The 19905-nt window shown below is 42.5% G+C and overlaps 1 protein-coding gene across 1 annotated transcript; it reads left to right on the top strand.

The window, feature by feature from the left end:
• Nucleotides 1–11923: 11923 nt before the first annotated feature.
• On the top strand, nt 11924–13629 carry LOC139915260 (potassium voltage-gated channel subfamily A member 3). The gene has a single exon (XM_071903820.2). The coding sequence runs from the start codon at nt 11995–11997 to the stop codon at nt 13546–13548; it is 1554 nt and encodes a 517-aa protein (XP_071759921.1). The 5' UTR covers nt 11924–11994; the 3' UTR covers nt 13549–13629.
• Nucleotides 13630–19905: the final 6276 nt, after the last annotated feature.

Here is a 19905-nt window from a genome sequence, read left to right as displayed (position 1 = left end):
GAGAATAATAATAATAATAATAATGATAATAATAATAACTTTATTTATATTGCATCTTTAAAAACAGAGTTTACAAAGTGCTTTGACAGTCAAAGCACAGAACAGAATAGACAGCAGTGGCCGTCCTAAGTGACCACTAAATCACAAGCAAAGTATAGGACGACACAGCAAGTGATTGATTCCTGAGGCTGAATCTTTATTCATCATCATAAACAACAACACTGTTTGACACTTTGTGTTTTATTACAGAACAGAACACAAACAGAAACCATCAAGATTGAGGCGCCTGCTTTTCACTCCCTATTCTGGACACACACACACACAAATAACAACAACACATTTATTTAGTGAGTTTTTTTTTCCCACTCAGCCCCTAATGGAACCGTATTGTTACCCCATACCAGCACAAGTCTAATCCTCTGTGTGCCTTGTCATAGATCACCTGAAGCCAGGAGCCCAGGAGCAGAGTCGAATGGCCTCCCTGTGATGGGTCAGAATATTTATATCTATGTCCCATCTGTGCACAGATTGTTCTCCTTTTCATAAATCATTGAGCTAAGGCAATTGCACAGGCAGGAAGGAATGAGAGCTCTCCTTGCTGTGGTAGGTGCAGCCACTGTGTCCAATATCTCTTATTTGTTTGTTTAGTGGGTTGCGCTGAGAGGAAAAATGTGAGTGGTATGAAACACGACACATTTAAAGGCTAAGCGGATGGTTTTGAATAAATGTGTCAGTATCTGCAGTCTTCATGTGTAAGCGTATCTGTGTGTATTTTGCAAGCTCTGTTTCCCCCAGTAAATGAGCCCTGCACGCCTCATACTTTATCACATTTGCACAAATATGTTCTCTAAAGATAACAAGTGTAAAGGGCCTTGGAAAACATTTTGAATGTGTGTGTGTGTGTGTGCATATTTTGTGTCTGTCATAGAAAAATCTTGTAACTCCACTTTTGATGATTTTCATGTGTTGATCAGAGATGCCTTGATCAGAAGTGCATTTCTGTAATGTCTGTAACGGCTAATGTCATGACATCAGGACAGGTTTTGGTCTGAGAGGATGTTGGATGTTTCTGTCAACATGTTGTGTTTGACAAATTAACCCCTATCTTTCACTGCATTTTAAGTGTTTTGATTTTGTTAAATATTCCGAGCTGCTGGGCTGTATTCAGCTAGCCTGATATTGCGTTATGATCGAATGTTCCCTACAACTATGAACCCTTAGGCTATGAAGAATGTTCCAAGCCACTACTAAATTTATTGACCCATTTCTCTCAATGGTTTGTAATTGGCCTGTTTTCTGTCACGTCTGAGCAGTTACATTGCAGCCAAAATCCGTATAAGCACCAAATTAGAAATGGAGCCAATTTACAAATCTCTCCACAGGATTTATAGGTGGTGTAGTTCTGCACTGGACTTTTACAGTTGACAGCAGCAAAGAGCCAGTAACAGAATTGATTACATCAGTCAGTTACAAAGTGATGTATACCACAGCACCACTTGGCTTGTCACACGCCCCAGATACTGCACAGATAAAGCCAAAAACAATACATTTGGCTAATGTGTATGTAATTATAGGAATCACAGTGGGATAGAGACAGAATTCTTAGAGAGATCCATCTGTGATTTTGCTCTGAGGATTGCCGACGTCTCTTCAAAGGCGCAGCTCCTAATGAGGACTCGTGCTTTGAAGTCTGTCCTAATAAAGCGTTCTGCTTTGTTTGCTTTAGTTTGGAATTTTAACAAGATATATTTTTCAACCATTGACAGTAGAGGAAATTGAGAGGAATATTACCTCATAGTTGGATAACCATATCTGACTGTTGTGGTTTGGTGGTTATGGTTATAGTTGTGTAGTTTATGGAGCATGGCAGCCTTCTGCAGACTGCTTGCCCTGCTACCCTTGACCCAGCACAATAAGATGAGACACGTTGAAGAGCCTAATCCTATCGTACTGTGGGACATATAAAACAAGTGAAAACTAGCTCAGTTTCAAGCTTGCCACCTGTTTTGTCTGTGAAGCTGACCAGTAAAACAATGTAAAGTATCAGACAAGTAATTGTACATTTACAATTTCCAAGAATTCCTAACATCTAACTTACACTGATGACATCACAGAAATGGCAAAAATCAAGAAGACCTAAGGCAGGCTGCTTAGGACTGTAAATGATTTTAGTCTCAGGGGTTGAATCCCAATTGCATGCCCCCCTCTCCAAAAAAACAATAAAGCATTAACAAACTCTCTCCCTCTCTCTCTGTCTCTCTCTCTCTCTCTCTCACACACACACACACACACACACACACACACACACACACACAAGAAAAAGAATAGGAGGGCTCCAATCACGTTTTGATTAACAACCTAGATTAATAGTGAAATAAACCGCTCAGAAGCATTAACTCACACAAAACAAGGCTTCCTAACCTCCCACTGTATGCCACAGTATAAACACACTAACAATAACAAAGCTAACATTGCAACTTAAACAAATGCTAGCTAACGTTATCCCATATGGGGGTCATCCCTATGTTCCCTCAGCCCTATGTGTTTAGGCAAGGAGTTCGTATGGTTGAGGTTAGGGGTTCCAGGGCAGATGAGGTGGTTGGGTTGAGGCATGAGGTCACTGAGGTTAAGGTTAGAGCAAGCTTGCGGTCAAGGCTGTCAGAAGGTAAGTTGGGATAGGGTTGAGGGAACATAGGGCTGAGGGAACATAGACACGCTCCCCTAATATGATCGTAAACAAAGGGAAAGCAGCTCTTATACCAAACAAAGCCTAACTGTAACGGTAATGTTGTCAATGCTGCATAAACAGTTGTGTCATTTTAAGGTCGACTTAAATTAAAACTCAGAGTAACATCATTTCTAACTTTGAAATCAAACAAAAGCGAACTGAAAACGATAGCTAGCTAGCAGACCAATCAACAAATCATGATACAAATGAAGGCCAACAACAACAAACAAATTCCTCGCATACAAAAATCTTTAAAAAATGCATTAGAGCACTATTCTTACACTGAAATAAATACTCAGTTTTAGGTTGATTGAATTTTCACTATAATATTACTATCTCCTTCATTATACATTGTGCCTGTAAGCTAACACCAAATGAGTTTTTCACTGGGTCTTTTCCCACAGATGTGCCCAGGCACTCTCATCATCTCCACTGACCTGGATTATTACCTCAGTCAGGCCCTCACTGCGCTATTGGTAAATATTTCAATGCAAACTGATGCCGGGGAGGGCTAAATGGTCCTGTAGCACAGAGTCATGCCAGGGTGTTGTCACTATCATCACTGATGTGTGGTCATTGTTTCATTTCTGTTTACCCATGTGGGTGCACTTGCAATCGGGAATGATTATGGGCTTTTGGGAATAGTCAGTGTAGATAAGGCTATCCCTCTGCTGAATCGCATTTGGCAGCAATGTAATGGATTGTAATGGTGACGTGTCTATCAGCTGCTTACACAAATCTTTTTTGATCGGGTCATAAAATTCATTCCCTATAAAAAATTGTCCTCCATTTACACTTGATGTTGCATTCTCATTTCTCTGTAGCATCAGTTCAGGCAGGAGAATAAAGGCAGCCTTGTAACTTAGAACTTGACAACAGATTACTCCTTTAGTCTTTCCTTAAGGAACATCCACATCGTCTGATATCAGACCCTGTGAGTTCGGCGGTTCAGTCCTGCCTCAAAAACCTCTAATCTGCACAGCGCAGTACAAGCCTGCTAGAATCTCCAGCGGGTCTCAGGGTGCAGCCGCTGTTAGCCGATGGCATAATTGGTGTTTTAATGATGTTACTGTCAGTGGTTTGATGTTGAGACTGCGAATCAGAAGTGGCAGGGACATAATAAGAATCTATTGTATCTTGGGCTGCAGACTAGCGTTTGATTGGAAAACAATATCGTTGTAACAGACAGTGGGGCCTGAGCCAAATGATTAAGTGTGCTGTGTGGATGTTATTTGTGTTAATTTGGGTGTGTGGTGTCTGTGTGTTTGCGTGCATAATGTGTGCGTGCATGTGTGTGTGTGTGTGTGTGGATGTGCCAAGTATGTAGGTGAAATGTATTTGCATATGTACACGTGAGCATACATGTGTGCCTATATTCTCACTGCATGTGCATAACATATTTATATTTTCCTTCCAATGGTGGGAAGGAAAGCCAAGGAAAGGAAATCCCTAAGCCTATATATTTTCTCCGCCTTTTATTTTGCATATCCCCCTACTCCTGTCTTTGTGTGTGTTTGTGTGTGTGTGTGTGCATGTGTGTGTGTGTGTGTGTGTGTGTGTGTATGTCTGTTTGTATGTATACATGTGGAGGTTTAGCTGCAGGGAGTGCAGTGTGTAGCTGGCAGCAGGCTGTGAAAATTAATCTATAAGTGCTCATTTCCCAGCCTGGAATACTGGGCAGGAGAGAAAATTCCCATTGTACCACCATTGTCCCACTTTTATTCCAAATTTAACTGGATACATTTTACTGTGAAGGTAGACAGCATTAGGATTAAGGTTCACAGCAAAAAAGTCAGAGTTAATTTAACACTGAGAGTGTCAAAATCAACACCATGCCACTGTTTGTATAAGTCCACACCCATCAGAGCTAATTTTACACTTTTGGATGTTTTGACTGAATAGCCGCCCCAGAGCCATATCAGCTCTATGAGAGGACAAACAACTCTCCAATCAACACCTGCCAACTCCATATAATTCTTGATCTTGACATCTTATAAAAAAACTGGCTTAGTGTTGATTTTTAACACTGACAATTTAAATAAGGTACGTAGAATTTGTCTTTGTGTTTATCCCTCCAGGATATACACACACCTTCTCCTATCCTCCTTCTCATATGCATTTTATTGGAAAGGTCAAAATAGGCCACAGTGCAGCCTAGAGTAGTTTACAGTAGAGTGCCTTCCTAAATGACACTCATTGGCTGACAGTAAGTGTAATAACAGAAACACACATTTACTGACAATGCTGCAATGCAACCCCTCCTACATTCATAATATACCTTCTCTTGTAGGTATATTCTTCTCTTCTCTTATTTTTTTTTTTTTGCATTTGTGTTCTGGTTTACTTTGGGAACTCCTACATTGGTTGGGAAAGGGAAACATCTTGAGCTTGAAGTAAATCAATAGCAACATCAAATTGTCAGATAAACAAGGCAACTGAATCAGCAGAGAGAAGACTGACGTTTCATAAACATATGCCCGGTGTTGTTTATTGTGATAACCATTTTAATTGAGTTCTTGCTTCTCTCCATCCTGGTGATTCCTGCTGCAGCCTGCTAGACTCCCAAATGAACTGTTCCCCCATCTCACATTGTGGTTTGGCAGTGAGACACACACTAGTGAGGAGTTACATTAGTCAGCCCATCTGCTCCTCGCAAACTGTGATTCCCACTTCAAAGATGCCGCTCACATTCGGGCTACTGCAGCGAGGTGCGAGCCCGATAACTTATAGAAATAATGCAGCTGCGCACCGTTTGCCTGAGGAGTTCTGCAGGTATAGTGGTCAAAATAAGCTCTAAAGAATAAAATTGTTCTTACTTTTCCCTCTCTAGCTGCAGTGACACTGTTTACCATGTTGGTCAAATGCACATAGTTATTGAATATTGCCTGTTGTATATATAACGTATATGTGTAGAATGGTATGTATTCTACTGTTTTATGTCTTGTGCTATCAATTTGCGCTGCATGTGAGGTCCTGCTGTTGCACCGTGACTGGAAAGTTGTCAAAGTTATCTCAGCACCAATGTCATCAAGACCAATTCCTCTATATTAATTGTATGAAGTTATTCTGATTCTCATTGTTATTCTGATTGACTCCCATTCTGATTTGGTTTCTTAATAAAAAACGATATACCCGTGTCAGATGTTAGACATATTGCATGGAGCGAAGGGAATCTCCATGGTCTTATATCTCTCTCTCCACTTCTTCAGCCCTATCTTCTGCTTCCCATCCACCTCTGGCAAAATATATGGCCGGCCCCACCGGCCGCAATCAATCGAAGAGACTTTATTAGCACCCAAACCCATGCCTGTGGTCTTTCTGCTACAGCAAACTAAGTCTTCTCATGGTTGGACATAAAGCGATGGCCCAATGCTCAGGGGGGTCTTTCTGTGTAGCCCTACCAATCCATTACTGTGACAGCATGTCATACGGGGGCCAGAGAGCTCGTTCTCCCCGGGGATCTCTAATCCAGAAGGCTGGATCTTTTACCCGCCGCACGCCTCCTCCTTGCCCATGACCTTCACATTTCACTGCTGGGATGCCATTTGGAATAGCGACTTAACATGTAATGCATCACACGCCATTTCTGGGGCTGTACGTGTTAATGCTTGCATCACGTCCCATCACATCCCTCAGGATCCTGCCGCTCTACCTCACTGCTATACCCAGGATGCCAATTTGGACTGACCTCGGGTTGTGAGCAACCTAATAAAACAATTTTAATTTTGATGCTGTCTGTGACTCTAAAGGTCAGATGATGCTAATCGGAGGTATTTATCATTCATTTTTACTCTTAATTAAGGGATATCTGCTCAGTTTATAGACATTTTTCATGCTCTGTGCACATTTGGAAGAGCTCTGTTTGTCTTAGCACTGGCCCATGGTGTGTCTGTGTTGTCTGGGTTTTGTCTGTGTGTGTGTATGTGTGTTTGTGTTTGTGTTTGATGTGCAGTGGAACCATAACATTAAAGCGTACATACATGTTGATGAGACGCTGAATTTTATTCCCCAGCCATCTCCCATATGTGTCATGCTTGTTTTGTGCATCGCCGTGGCAGCAGCTGTGCACATTTCCATGGTGGTGAGGCCGACTTATACAGAAGAGTACAGAATGTCAGCTTTCATATCCAACTCCTTAGCATAAACACACAATTCACATATTATGATCCATACACATGAGACCACATCACTAATATATGCCCTTTTATTATCCCAATAGATTAATTAGGCCCTTATTTAAAGGCATACTGAGTAGGATTTTGCTGGTTGTGGCTTGTAAATACAACTTTCAAAGTCGACCCTTCCTCCCTAGCTCAACAAGACAGCCAGAATGGCAAAAAACGCAAGTACAGTGAGGCGAAACGCCGACAAGGCCAGACAATGCTCGTTCCAAAACGAGAGTGAATCTGGGGTTGGCTTTCACCTGTTGGCGAGTATTGTAGGAGAGGATGGAGATGAAGAGTGACGCAGAGTTGGCCTGTTGGACAGGTAGGTGCCGGTTAGCTTAGCTATCAGCGTTTCTACAACCACGAAGCTACGAGAACTCCAGTTACTCTGTAGAGTTCGGGAACACTACTATAGCCAATGTGGCTTTTAGATATAAAACGATTCAGCAGTGGTTTTGGTTGCAGGAACACACCCACTGCCAAAAGGTTGACACCCAGAAACGTCACGATATTCAGAAATAAGAAAATCCAGGCAGACGGCAGGCTCTCTGCAGACACACACGCTGTCACACACTACCAATGGGCCATAAGTAATGATTGATTAGGATCATTTTTGAATGGGTTTATGCTATTTCAAGGGGGAAAATCCTGCTCAGTATGCCTTTAACTACCATAAGTTAACTGGATCGGATCTGATAACATTGGTTTTATATACACTAGGCTTGTGCATTTTCTAAGATATTGACTGAAAGAGGAAACAACCGCTACAATGCTAATTAAACCTGCCCAGTCTCCCTATTTAGCTGCTGCTTCAAAACGTTACTATGGTAAGAAAAGTGTTGTTGTGTTATTTATGACCTCGGCCTTAACCTTGACTCATGTTAGCCGCGGAGATGGACAGTGTGAATGTGTAATGATTCTGCACTGGCAGGGATCGCAGCCAGTGGATGACAGATCGATAGACGCTGGTCTCTCACTCTCTGCCTTTATTGATCAACCAGAGTGTGCCTGGGAGCTAGACTGAACAGACAGAAAAAGCCTTGCTCCTCGTTACTCAAAGAGGCGTCCGAGCATTGTCATATTTTTGATGGAAACCGGCCCTCTTTTCTCCGACACCGTCTGCAGTGGTGAAGAATGAAAATGCAGATAAGATTTTCGGAGGGGGATTATTATATCAAATGCCCTTGTCCCCTGAACTTGGAAGCAGACGCGCAATATCATTTGTAACGTCACTTAAAATTCCAGCTTCTGCCAGAGTTAATAAGTCATTTTTTAACTTCCCAGACTGATAAAAAAGTCTATCTTTAGCTGCTTTCAGCTGGAGGTTTGGCTACAGAATAGGCCTGTTTTATCTGCTCTAGGCAGGCAAATTTAATGGGTTAGGATGGAGAAAATGCATTGAAAGGCCTTGTGGAATAAAACGCCATTAAGTATTTATGAACACATGCGAGATTGGGCATAGGCATGTGTAGGAAAGGTCAATATGCTGGCCAATTCCTCGACTAGTGTAAACAGAGACAATAAATCACCTGTAGTGTTTTAATGGGACCTAGAACTGTCCAAATAATGGTCTTGATTTGGAGGCTCACATCTTGGCTCTTTACGTCGATGGTATTCACCGGGGAATTCCATCATAAAAAAGGGGGTTGTTGGCATCTATCCGTCTCCCCCCCCCCCCCCCCCCCCTCTCTCTCTCTCTCTCTCTCTCTCAAACACACAAAAGCACACATGCACTCAGTCCCACAACAATATAATCAGGAAAGCACATACACTGATACACGGCACATAGAAGACGCTGCTCAATGTTTTTGATGTTCTGACGATCAATCACTATTGTCTCTGCTCCCATTAGTTTACCTCAAAAGAGCAAATCAAACAGAATCTGAGATCAGATCATGGGTTGGTACACTCAATCCATCTACGTTTACAAGCATAAAGAGTGCTTACACAGTGGCCTTGGGGAAAGAACAGATTTAAATGTAATTTATTTTCAGCTAAATATAAGTGGAGAGTGAATGAGATAAAAGAGACAGAAACATGGGGGGCGAGGGGAGCTTTATAGCCAAGGAGTATTCAATAGATAGCGTTGTTGTAAAATGAAAGTGTCTCTTCCACCTAGGGTCTTTGCTTTATATGCTTCCCTTTGTTGATCCGACACTTAGGCGATTGAAAAGTGCATTCAATTCAACACACAAAAAAGCCTGGTTCCTTTCATGCTGATATGAAAGGTGTTCATTCCTCAATACGAATGGGAAAACAGTCTCTGGTGTACTTGCCCCTGCACGATTTGGACTGGAAATTATGTAACTTCTTCAACTTAACTCTTTTCACTTTTACAAAACACTTGATGTTGTGCTGCCATGGAAACGAAACCCAGACAAAACTTCCCATGCTTATTGAGAAGCAACTTCTGGTAGGTTGTGGATATCAACATGATTTTCTCCTTGCAGAGGATCCTTAGCAGTTTTATATGCATATTATGGATGAGTGGACATGGCCGTATTCTGCTGACATGGATTACGCCTACAGCCAGACAAACATTCTGGGGAAATGACTTAAGTTGAAGTCTCCATTGCGAAAACACTTAAGTGGGTGACTGAATTTAATCTAATTATGTCGGTTAGACCCACGACTTAACTATTTGTCCATTCCACCGTACAGTGCTCCACTGCCTCAGTCTTTTCAAAGCAAATAGAGAAGACTAATCAATGCCTGTATTGACAAACCTGTCTTTAACCCCTTGCTCGCTTCACCAAGATTTACTGTCACTCGCTGAGGTCAATCACAAAGCTGGGTTCGAAAAACACCCTGGGGAAACTCTAACGTGTAAAGTACTTTACTTTTGCCATACAGTCACCTCTGTAATGTTACTACCATGTTTTATCCGGTTTAGCCTCCCGTAACTACCTTATTAATGGGATAAAACTATTGACAATAAATGGAACAGTTTATTTCCTCAAAGGAAAATGTCTTGTGAGATTTTGAAAGAAATGCAACCGACAGTTTTGATGATAATGACATTCAGCACATCTTATCATGTATTCAATTAATTTTTTTTCCTATGACTTTTTTTTTTTTGCCAAATGTATGTTTTCATAAAATCCTGAGGAAGGTCCACCAAGCATTAACAGCAACCATAAAGTTTTTTTGATACTTCTCAAGTCCTTGAGAGGATAAACACAGTTTTGAGGAAATGTTGGCTTTACTAAAGGAGGCTTAACCAAAGGTTTCCAGGAATATGAACATTGTGGCACTTCAAGTAATGAAATGTTAGATAAATGAAATACAGATTTATTGCATGATTTGGGAATTCTGATAGTAGCCTACTTTTTCAACACATTAGCTGATGCACACAAATGCATCTCATCGAATCAATTTATTTGACTGTAATCGGCTGTTTATTTTCCTTTCATATAAGATATGCATGAAATGTGGGTAGTGTGTTGTCATGCTCCAGAACTAATTTTGTAGAGCCAGTGCAAAAGAGGTCAATAGGTTTTTTAGATCAGTGTCATCCTCTTTAAGAGGATTTGCTGAGCATGTTCATAGTTGAGTACTAGATGTTACCATATTCGGATAGAGGAAAAGCTCAACTTCCCCTTTGGATTTTGGCATGTCAACATTAAAACCGAGAGTGACACAAAAAGAGCACATTGTGCATTAGGCATGAATTCCATTTGAACTCCTTAACCCCGTGCACGTGTTCCTAAATCACAGACGGTGACAGACGTCCTTTGATGAAGCCTGTCAGTATGAATTATAAATGACATTGATTCTGCATTTTCATCATTAATAGCAGCTGTAACAAAGGCTGACACTTCAGACGGTTCTTTGAGGCCATTTTATCACCAAACAGATTGGCGGCGAGGCTTTTTTTTCTTCTCGTCTTGAAAGGACTTGGTGGAAATGAGGTGACTGATCCCGAGGCTTCAGGACGCTTCTGTGTTTCTAATAGCGCTATAGAAAAAACATCCCAAAACAGCTCCACAAGGACGAAAACACAAATTGACAGTGCATGTTGTGTAGGGACGGACACCCCCCCCCCCCCCCCCCCCCCCACACACACACACACACACACACACACACACACACACACACACACACACACCAGCCTGTATGAGCGCCAATGATCCGTCACAAAGAGAGCGCGCACTGATGTCCAAGTGGTCACAGCAGTGCGCGCTTGTTTTCAGAACCATGGAGAGCTACATTTCCTGAACAACAAAAGAAAAAGAAACATAAAAGACGAACAAGCAATTAAAGAATCTGCTCCTTAGACTTTTGGATAATGACTTTCTAGACAGTGGTGTCAAAGCAGCAATCTAATATCCTTTGCAACCAAATATGTCAGTTTATATCGACTAGATTTCTGAGGACAAAGTGGAGCAATGACTGCTGGCAACATATTATTTAGCCAGAGTGATAATTTTGAGACGGACAGACGCACGCAGGTTAGAGTGAACATTGGTCCTGAATGCCTCCCTGATGTCATTTTTCTTTTTTTGTAGATCCAAATAGGTTGCATTTCTGCTTAACGTTGCTTTCTATCATAATTATAAAAACTATAGGATAAGACCAAATTTGGACTCGTGACAAGTGCCAAACCTTGCCATACACGCTCATGTTTCCCTAACACTACAAATTGTAAACATAAAGTAGCTGAACTGGTTTCATGTCTTGCTTTCTGCTGCAAGGTGTTGATAAAGGATTCGCAATGATCCCTGAAGCTCGGGGAAAGAGATGTTTGAAGAGTCAAACTAAGCTTAATCAAACAGGTGTGGAAGTGTGATGTCGTGCTTTCATTAAGTGTGTTGTTTTCATCACATGCAGGAGGTGTGAGCGCGACGTTGAGTGTCAAGTTAATTTCCGATTGGGCGGATGGTCGACGTATGTCAGACATATGCGCGCCGTGGGCGGGTATAGACGCGTTTGTGAAAAAAAAAAAAAAACAGAAGGGAGGGCAGCGCTTCACTGTGGATACGCAGAGTTAGGTGATGATTAGAGGAGATGTGAGTGGCGTCGGCTTCAGCTCTCCAAAGCTGTAGGCTTTGGCTGGGAGAGGCTTGGCGCACTCTGCCCCCTCCGTACCAAACCACCTGTATGGATGTCCAGACCTTCAGCGCGATCCAGTCGCCCTCGCCTACCAGGCACAGAGGCAGCAACACAACTGACAACCGGGGTTATGCTGAGGTGGGGAAGGGCGTCATGACAGTGGAAAACATGCTGGAGGAGTCCGCTGCGCTCTCGGCGCCTCACCTGTCGGTGGATCGATACGGGCGCAGCGGACAGGGATGCTGTGAGAGGGTCGTTATCAACATTTCGGGCTTACGCTTCGAGACTCAACTTAAAACTTTCAACCAGTTCCCCGACACACTGTTGGGGGATCCCAGGAAAAGGATGCGCTACTTTGACCCACTGAGGAACGAGTACTTCTTCGACAGGAACAGACCCAGTTTTGATGCCATCCTCTACTACTACCAGTCAGGGGGGCGCATCCGGAGACCTGTCAACGTGCCCATTGATATTTTCTCTGAGGAGATAAGGTTTTATCAACTCGGAGAGGAGGCAATGGAGAAATTTCGTGAGGACGAAGGGTTTATAAAAGAAGAGGAGCGCGTACTGCCCAATAACGACTTTCAAAAGCAGGTTTGGCTTTTGTTTGAATATCCCGAAAGCTCTGGGCCAGCTAGGGGGATAGCCATAGTTTCGGTGCTGGTTATTTTAATTTCAATTGTAATATTCTGCTTGGAGACCCTACCAGAATTTCGGGATGAGGGAGACCAAGCCACGGTGGCACCCACGGTCAATGGCACTGCTCCCTACGTGCCAAGCCCGTTCACAGACCCCTTCTTTGTCATAGAGACTCTCTGCATAATATGGTTCTCTTTTGAGTTGCTGGTCAGGTTTTTCGCTTGCCCAAGTAAAACTACATTCTCAAAAAACATCATGAACATTATTGATATCGTCGCCATAATTCCCTACTTTATCACTTTGGGAACAGAGCTGGCCGAGAGACAAAACAACGGCGGCCAACAAGCCATGTCCCTCGCCATCCTAAGGGTGATCAGACTGGTGAGGGTCTTTCGCATTTTCAAGCTGTCACGACACTCCAAGGGACTTCAGATTTTAGGACAGACCCTCAAGGCCAGCATGAGGGAGCTCGGGCTGCTGATATTTTTCCTTTTCATTGGAGTTATCCTCTTCTCCAGCGCGGTTTACTTCGCAGAGGCAGACGACCCCTCCTCCAGTTTCACCAGCATCCCGGACGCGTTTTGGTGGGCAGTGGTCACCATGACCACGGTTGGATATGGAGACATGCACCCGGTGACCATCGGTGGGAAAATCGTGGGGTCCCTGTGCGCAATAGCAGGCGTGTTGACCATTGCCTTACCCGTGCCCGTGATTGTGTCCAATTTCAATTACTTTTACCACAGGGAGACTGACGGGGAGGAACACGCGCAGTACTTGCACGTCAGCAGCTGTGAGCACCTTCCCTCGGAGGAGCTGAAAAGGACGTGCAGCTCTTCGTCTCTCAGCAAGTCTGAATACATGGTGATAGAGGAGGGCATCAACAGCGCCTTCAAACAGCCCAACTTCACCAACGAAAACAACCAAAACTGCGTGAACATCAAGAAGATTTTCACAGATGTGTAAATGAACGCCACCTAGGCTATATGAATATTTATGGAGCATGAAGAAGTAGTGTAATATTACGGCCAATTATTTTTTTATGATAGCTATAATCGTAATGTGTCAGTCCATATCTGTGGATGTACACTGCGAAAATGTCTATCTTAACAAGTCATTTAGTCTTAAATTCTTATTTTTCTTAGAATTAGAAAACGCATAATGCCACTTGTTTCCAATGCAGTTTCACTTGTTTCTCGGGATTTCTGGGGAAAAGTGTTAATATCTTAAGGCAGAATAAGGCTGATCACTCCACTAGTATCAGGAGAAATTACATTTGATTCAGAAAATTCTTGAAACAACTTGACTTGCATTGGAAAATGTATAAATATCTCGCCCAGTCGGCAGATTTTTTTCGCTTGTTTTAGCAAAAATAAGATTTTAAGAGTCAATGCTACATTAAGAGGCTTGTTAAAACTGACATTTCTTGCAGTGTGGTGCCACTCGATGCCTATACACCATATCGTGACGTCTGGATTCATGCGAGAGGTGTTGATGTTCAGTGATTGGGATACACGTGTAGCATTATAGCCTACTATTACATCCAACTGCCATTCAAAACAGAGATGTCTTGTGCTTTGTGTGGAGAAAAAGTTGTTTCATTGTCCAGTCATGTAATGAATAGACTATGGTAATATATAACCAAATGCCTAATATCATAACTTGTTGAGATGTTGGACTCTTGAGTCTTGTTCAGATTATTATTCAGGTAATAAAATACAGAGTGGTGTGGATCGAAAAGCCTCACAAATTATAAGATGAGCTTTTCGCAAGATCGTATTTTTATTCAGAACTGCCTATAGCCTATACCAAATAAAACAGAAAATGAAGCGATCCCGACTCAGAAAATGTCATTATAGCCTGCAAATGTCCAATACCACTGCAAATAGAAACATTTCGTCCAAAGTGGATATGTGGGAAATATGAAAATATCACTTTGTACAATATTGTCTGTTTGGAGGCACAGTGATGACAGGATGAAGTCAAAATGTTGGAGACTGTGTTAGTGACGTGGTGAAAGGACGGAGAGCGTGCTGCATGCCCCGCCTCTTGGTTATTGAACCCGCCTTGTGATGCAGTCTCCATGACGACGATGGTTTCCTGGGTAACCCCCTCTAATGTTACCATGGCATCGTTTTGCATTTCCACATAGGCTAGACTTTCCAACTGTGGTTCATCATCACCATTTTGTCCTTGGAGAAAAGGGGGCAACGTGACGTGCATGTCATTAGGACAGTATGACGGTACAGCCTTGTAAAACGATCATTTACAAGAATGTGAGGTTTAATGTGTTATTGGCTTCCTCAAGGGTGATTCAGCATCAGCAAATCAATATCAGTCAATCAGCCTTATTAGTCCACTGGGTCAGTGAATAGCCTATATAGCCTCAAGGTGTTGGCATATTAAGGAATAGGCTATTTAGAAATATACTGAATATCTTGAAAAACTGCACCCCGCAGGGCAGCCAAGCCTTTGTTTTCTTTCATTAAAACAGCTCAGCTGCTCCTTTTTTCAGAGGTGTGCTCCATTCTCTGAGTTGGCATGCCAACTAGTGCTGACGTCAAGCTACCTTTCATCCTGCAGCACGTGCTTTTAGTTCAAAGTGGCTGAGAACTCAGGTGACAGAGTAACTCAAAGGAGCCAAATGAAACAATCAACACTAATTAGAAGGCTGCATGATCTCCATATCAACATGTTGCCTTACAATATTTATGATGAAGTTGACAAATCATCATATAAACAGGACTAGATGCCAAGTTATGTGGGCATAACCTATAACCGTGCCATTCTCCTTATTTGACTGTTACCCCAAACAACTGTAAGAAATTATTTTATGTAATTTCTAAGTAGCCTAAGGAAATTAAATCAAATAATACTTTTATATAAAATTAAGCTAATGTATTAATTAAAATAGCTAATGGTGAATCATTTAATACAGTTTTATAAAGTGTCCTGTTACATCAGGAGCATTTCTGAATTCTAGTTATTATTTTATTTTATTTATTATTATTTATGTCTGTGATGATTAGTGTGACATCGGAAATTGCCACAAAATTCAAAGGAAAGACACTTCTAACAGTTTTTTTTTTTCTTGTGCACTACTTGGTGTATTACTAAACTATTAAGGTGGTATTTGTAAAGTCTCTGAAATGTAGGTCTATTCATGCTTGATTTCATGCTGAGCTGATATTGGTTGATACTGCTGAACACAACACAGAGGCTTCATGCTGAAAACACAGCTCAGTGCTGCCCTCAAGTGAAACAACTGAGCTAGTACAAGAGGGTAGGAATCATAATATTGAGGGCATATAGATCATATTTCGCTCCTTTTTTTTTCATTTGAAGGGATGACAAAGGGATATATGACTGTACCTTGATAATTATGCCAATTTACATAGTAGAATTTAGTACATCATATGTCCTCCTCTGCCTTAAGCTATTCTAGTGTTGTATAGCACTCCAAACAAAGTATCCTCCCTTTTTCTTTTTTCCCTATCTTTCTTCACAAGGATTGAAAATAGATCAAGAGATGATAAAACACAATGTTTTTGCCATGCGACTGTCTGGGATTTGTCATGCAGGCCAGGAAACCACCTTGAATTCCACCCAGAGGCTTTTGTCTGACCCATAATTCTTAAGTTTCCCGGTGGACAAGGGGAATTACACTTTGTGTGCCAGAGTGCACAAGCTTTCCTTACTTACACTGCACAGAGGGACTTTGAACAGAAATGGACATATAGTTTACTTTAAATTAGTTCTGCAACATACTAGGTTTTTACAAATGGAAGTCCTGCTTTGAGGGATCACATCAAAGCTTTTGTAGTCTCTTCTATCAAGCAAAATTCAACCAAAGCATGGTTTTGTCAGGAAACCAAACAGCGTTTGTCTTTTTGAAAGTATTGCAGGGTTCATCGCTCATCTAACTGTAAAAATGTGGAGTTTCCTTATCCTAATCTTACCACTAATCTATGCAAATGCATGCAAGAATGGAAGAAAGGGAAAATAGAAGAATGTCAAAGTAACAACATAAAGTTCTGTAAAATTCAAACAAAACAATAACATTGAATACCATCTTTTACACCACACACACACACACACACACACTCTCACACACACACACACACACACACACACACACACACACACACACACACACACACAACACACACATGTAAGGGAAAACATCTGAAGAAGAACAGAAGAATGACTCAGACTAACATATGATTGTTTAGCAGTGAGTCTCACAGCGTTAACCTTCTATCAGTGGCAGAGAGCTTCCCAGCTGAGTCTTCTCTTTTCGACCTCAGTCCCACCAGCCAGGCAACATGCAGCCCAAGGCTCCAACATGCAGGTGCTGCCGCCTGCCTCAGATCTGCTGAGTGGCTTTGTTCCCTCTGACTCTCCTACTGGAAATAAAGTACTTCTTCATCGTATTTTTAACCAAGGGAAAATGAAAATGTGTCGTGCGTGTTACCCGACTTCATTAATCATCTCCTGCGGAGCTCAACAGGAGTGCTGGTATGGGACACCTGCAGTTCAGCTGGAGCCTCTTGCCCTTGTTTGTGAAGAGGTAAGGGCCTCATTGGAAGTAAACTTGTTAGACAGTGTTAGCCGTGATAGGTTTTAAAGAATAATGTGTGAGTTAGTGTCCACTCACTATATTCCATATATTGCTTTTTTTAAATTATCAAATAAAGTCAATAAATCAATCAGTTTCTGTTTGCCCAGCATATCCAAACACAGTAAGCATGCAGCAATTATTTACCAAGACTTCCACAGTTATTCAAAATTCAGAGCCTTTTAATGACTATTGTGAGAAAAACACACTTTTCCTATACATTCTTTGAATAAGTAATAAACTTCAGATCTCTTTTCTCCCACACAAGAGACCACTCGTTCAACTTGTCCCCATGTTGCATAATACTTGATGTTGACATGTTACGTGACTCGTGCATGCTTCTGTAGATGCAAAGAACATCCAGCGCAGAGCCGGTGGATAGAAGACAACATCAAGAGAAAAAAAAGTGTCAACCATATAGTGTGCATGTTTATTTGACTTTATATGTGATATATACAGTATATATCTATATGTTTGTGTGTGTGCGCTACTTGGGAACACCGACTAGGTCTCTCTCTCTCTCTCTCTCTGGCTCTCTCTCTGTGTATGTGTGAGTGCATGCATGTGTGTACATCCGTGTATGTGTGTGTGTGTGTGTGTGTGTGTGTGTGTGTGTATGTGTGAATGAGCATGCCTGAGTGCTCCACAGCTGTAAGACGGTCACAGCTGGTACGCCTGAATGCACTCTACTGTGGAATCCTGGGCATTAGAAAACAGAGAGGAGGCACAGGCACTCTGCATCGAGTAAGGAGGGGACACACACACACACACACACACGCACACACACACGTTACATACAGACACACACACACACAGACACAGACAAACGCACGCAGTCGGCTCCACAGCTGGTCCTCTCTGTGCCATGACACTACAGGCTCCAGGCAGGCAGGAGCGAGCGTGCGAGTCCAGGATCATGCTCAGCGCAGGGGGGGGTGGGGGGGTAGGAGGGAGGGAGAGGGTGGGGGTGGGTGTCGGTGTGTGTTGGTGGGGGTGTGTGTGTGGGTGGGTGGGGGGGATAGTGGAGACCCCGGGCTTCCCCAGCTCCTCGTCTATCTCCCTCTGTCCTCATCATGCCAACATTCACCACATGGGCGGAGTGATGCCTCGCAGCAGCATGCTACCTCTAATGATACCCGGCACGCCAAGAGGAGCGGTGCCGCTCGCCGTCCTCGCTCTTCACCAACGGACGTCACATGACGAACTTGTGAAGGGAACGCGGTGGCACCATCCGATGCATTTATTTACAGCATAGCACATTTTCTTCCCCCGCTGATGATATTTTTATGTGGTGTTTGCCCTAAAACTGTATCTCGGTGCTGCCAGAAATAGAAAAAACCATGAGACATATTGCTATTATTTCTCTGGGTGCCATCTATCCATCTGCTCTTTGGAGTACATGTAATGGCACTCTGGGGGCTATTCATAAAGTTCACTCTTCTGGATCAAGACTCTGTGTTCAGCGCTTTCAGTGAGACAAAGGAAAGCCCAGAAACCATGTCAGAGAAAGCATATACCCCCCTCCCTCCCCCCTGGTGGGAAGAGATACTAAAGCCAACCATGGAAAGACTGTCGAGTTTCATGTAGGCAAGTGTGTCATATGCTGGAAAACATGTCTGGGGTGTGGAAATAGCAAAATTCTGCAAAATAAATAAATAGAATCCACTTATTTTACACTTTCTGTAAGAGCTAATTCAAATTTCACTAATACAGTTGACTCTGCAGGGAAATGAAAAGTGCTTTGTCATTGTGCTGTGACTTTACCTGAAATATCCCAGCGGCACCAAAGACGCTGTAGGCGTGATGTCACCACCCAGCCTCCTCCTACTGCTGGCTCAACTGTCCCCAGAGACGGTCTCCGTAGCAACAGAATGAGGCTGAGCAAAAGAGTTGTCCAACGACACATTAATAAATTCCTTTTTATACTCTGCTGCTTTAGATTTCTAGCCACTTTTCAGGAGTCTGTATGTGTCGCGTTTAACATATAAAATTAACATTATTAGGGGATGGGTCAGCTGGATTCATTCACAAGATGACGGACAGCTTGTGGTTACAGTAAGAGGACATGACCCTGTAAACTGTGTTGCCCTGGCTAATCCTCCAGATGTCCAGTGAGTAAGAGTGCCTGTCAGGTCCAGCAACAGTGTCTACTGTACGTCAGACAGCTGGTTCAGGCTGGACCAAATATGTTGTTGCACTGAGCCTCATCTCCACCAAACAGAAACACCAGCAGTGAATCACCAAAATGTCCCAGTGGTAGTCACTGTAAATCCCACAAGTCCCGTATTATGCATCTGTACTGCAGCAGGCATTGCAGCCTATTCTTTCTCAAATGTTGTAAAGTAGACCTGAATATGGAACCTCATGCTTCTCTCAATCAACTGCTTGCCAAATTATTCTTTCTTTATTATTATTCCCTGCACTTTCAGACAGGTGAAAAGAGAGTGAAACTTGGCTTTGCTGAACTGCAGCAATAGTCCATTTTCACAAACATGACTGACGTACTTCCACTTTGTGTGCCAACTTTCTATCTCTGCTGACTCATGAATCGAGGGTCACGAAATGCTAACTGGCTAACAAAAGCTAACAGTAATTGCTGGGCTGTTAACATTTTGTGACCCTTGATCAAATCACTTTTTAATACTCATGCAGTTGTCAGAAACATAAGGATATGTCAATGACAACACCTGTATTGCGTTACAAGC

This window comes from Centroberyx gerrardi, chromosome 5 (assembly GCF_048128805.1).
Source record: "Centroberyx gerrardi isolate f3 chromosome 5, fCenGer3.hap1.cur.20231027, whole genome shotgun sequence".
NCBI lineage: Eukaryota > Metazoa > Chordata > Actinopteri > Beryciformes > Berycidae > Centroberyx > Centroberyx gerrardi.
The sequence above is the reverse complement of the archived record's forward strand: the minus strand, read 5'-3'. Positions and strand labels throughout refer to the sequence as shown.